The sequence below is a fragment of the Piliocolobus tephrosceles genome, chromosome 17 (assembly GCF_002776525.5).
Source record: "Piliocolobus tephrosceles isolate RC106 chromosome 17, ASM277652v3, whole genome shotgun sequence".
In the NCBI taxonomy this organism is placed as follows: Eukaryota; Metazoa; Chordata; class Mammalia; order Primates; family Cercopithecidae; genus Piliocolobus; species Piliocolobus tephrosceles.
In genome coordinates, this window is record NC_045450.1 from 59,456,716 (window position 1) to 59,459,458 (window position 2,743).

The 2,743-nt window shown below is 56.3% G+C and overlaps 1 protein-coding gene across 1 annotated transcript in view; it reads right to left on the reverse strand.

Annotated features, from left to right (window-relative positions):
* FA2H (fatty acid 2-hydroxylase) overlaps positions 1 to 1,752 on the reverse strand; it is a 67,015-nt gene extending 65,263 nt beyond the window's left edge. Inside the window, exon 1 of the mRNA XM_023202450.1 lies at positions 1,412 to 1,752. Coding sequence (XP_023058218.1) covers positions 1,412 to 1,681 — 270 coding nt within the window. The 5' untranslated portion in view covers positions 1,682 to 1,752. The remainder of the gene's footprint in view (positions 1 to 1,411) is intronic.
* Between the last annotated feature and the right edge of the window lie 991 nt (positions 1,753 to 2,743).

Genomic DNA, 2,743 nt, shown 5'->3' on the forward strand with positions numbered 1-2,743 from the left:
GGGTTTACACCATTCTCCTGCCTCAGCCTCCCGAGTAGCTGGGACTACAGGCGCCCGCCACCGCGCCCGGCTAGTTTTTTTTTTTTATTTTTTAGTAGAGACGGGGTTTCATCATGTTAGCCAGGATGGTCTCGATCTCCTGACCTCCTGATCTGCCCATCTCGGCCTCCCAAAGTGCTGGGATTACAGGCTTGAGCCACTGTGCCCAGCCATCTATTCTTAATTTATACATTTAACTTTATCATAGGTATGTATATATGGGAAAAAGCATAGCATATATAGGATTCGGTACTACCCGTGGTTTTTGGGATCTATGGAGGGTCTTGAAATGTATCCCCTTGGACAAGGGGAAACTACTGTATATCTAAGCATGATGGCCCCATAGTCACCAGTCCCAGAGCCAGGCCTGGGAACACCCAGAGAGTCACTTTGCTTCTGGCCTGAGCCTCCCTGGAATCCTGTGTACTAGGTCCGTCTCCCCCACCCGAAGATTTTTGGGATGGAGCCAGCCTTGATTTTGGAGTCAGATACATGTGACTTTCCCACTATTTAGCTATTTGACCTTAGGCGCATTAATTAGGGCCTCCCTGAGCCTCAGATTCCATATCCTGAAATGGGAATAACAAAACCTGCCCCAGGTTCAGTTAAGGACTTAAATATCACCGGGAGCTGGTACTGCACAGCAGCGTGCAGCTCAGCACACAGTCTGGTCCAAAGTGCCAGTCCCTTTTCCTTGGCAAAACTGGCTCATGCCTTTCATTTCACTCTTTTGGACTCCCAAGCCAGTGCGTAGGACAATGATATAAGGGAAGGTCTGAGAGGCTGGAGGACACAGTCCACCCCAGACGTGGCCCAGGCTTCTCCACCCACCCAGGCGAGCCCTGGTGCAAGGCTAGGGCGGCACCAGGAAACCCAAGCTAGTGAGAAGAGCTACTGATCTGTGCCTCTTTGAAGCAGAAGTGAGGTGGGATGGGGAGGTGGGAACAGGTGAGCCCATTATCCAAACAGAAACGGAGAGTGGTTGCAAAGAGGGAGAGGCCGATAAGTGAAGAGTAAGGAAAGCCGGGGCGTGTGGGAGGGCTGGGGCCAGAAACGGGAATCCAGGTTGTCGGAGGGCAGGGGCTGCAGAAGGAACACTCTGGAAGGAGGGGTGTTGGGGAAATGGGAGAGCTGGCACGGAGGCGGGCCAGGCGGTAAGGGTGGAAGGGAACAGCAAGTTCCTGGAGAAAGGAAGAGGGGGTTGGGGGAGACGACAATGACCTGTTGCCTGGAAAGAAGAGAGGGGAAGGGAGGGAAGGGAGGCAGAGGCTGTCACCTTGGGTCCTCCTAGAGGGCAGGTGAACGGGGCTCGCCCGGGAGTGGAAGGCTGCGGGAGGCCTGGGTTGGGGTGGGGACCCCGGCCCGGCTGTACCTGCTGCTCCCCGCGCAGCTCTCCCACGTAGTACTGCTCCAACCAGCGGCGCGCGTTGGCCGAGTGCCTGTGCGGCGGCCCGTCCAGGTCGGCGCTGATGTCCTGGCCCGCCCTGGCCCGCAGCAGCTGCTCGCCCCCCGGGTGGTGCCGCACGAAGCTGGAGAGGTCGTAGAGGCGGGCCCCGCGGCGGACCCAGCATGCGCCGGCCGCCAGGCGCCGCTGGACCTCGGAGGGCGAGAAGGAGGCGGCGGGGGGCGGAGCGGGGGCCATGGCCGGAGACCGCAGCTCCCAGCGCGCAGCCCGGCGTCTGCTCTGCTGCGGCCCAGAGCGCCTCTGACATCCCGGGAGCCCCGGGGCCGTTCCGGGCGGGCCGCCACCGCACCTGCTCATTTGCATGTCGCGCTCCCATTGGCCGGCAGGGAGCCCCGGCAGAGCCGCGAGGGGCGGGCCCGGCGCCGGGAGCTGCGCGCCAGGTGGCCGCCGGCAGGGAAGGGCGCGCCCGCCAGGTGTGTCCCGCGCGGGAGGAGGGCGAGCGGACACAGGCGGAGCGAGTCTCCCCATCGCGGGTGGTTGTCTGGGAGGACATCTTCGGTGCCCTGATCGCCGCTGGAGTAACTTCAACAGCTTCCAGGGAGGAGCTGGCAGCGTGAGACCCTCTGGCTCCAGGAGGTGCCCTAGAGAGCGAGAGGCGAATGAGGTGTTCGCCTCGGGTGCAGATGTTTGTTTTGTTTTGTTTTTAACATTTTAAAAAATGTCAGTAGCTTTTGGGTTACCAGTGGTTTTTGGTTACATGGAGGAATTGTATAGTTGTGAATCCTGAGATTTTAGTCCACCTGTCCCCCGAGTAGTGTACATGATACCCAATGTGTAGTTGGTTTGTTTTTTTTTTTGTCTCACACCCCCTCCCATTCTCCCTAGGGTCCATTATATCACTCTGTATGCCTTTGCGTCCTCATAGCTTAGTTCCTCCTTATGAGTGAGAACATACAGTGTTTGGTTTTCCATTCCTGAGTGTAATGGCCTCCAGCTCCAGGCAAGTTGCTGCAAAAGACATCATTTCGTTCCTTTTAATGGCTGAGTAGTATTCTATGGTGTGTATCAACTACATTTTCTTTATCCACTCATTGGTTGATGGTTATTTAAGTTGGTTCCATATCTTTTCAATTGTGAATTGGCTGCAATAAACAAACATTCGTGTGCAAGTGTCTTTTTCATATAATGACTCTCTTTTCCTTTGGGTAGATACTCAGTGGTGGGATTGCTGGACCGTATGGTAAATCTACTTTTCCTTCCTTCCTTCCTTCCTTCCTTCCTTCCTTCCTTCCTTCCTTC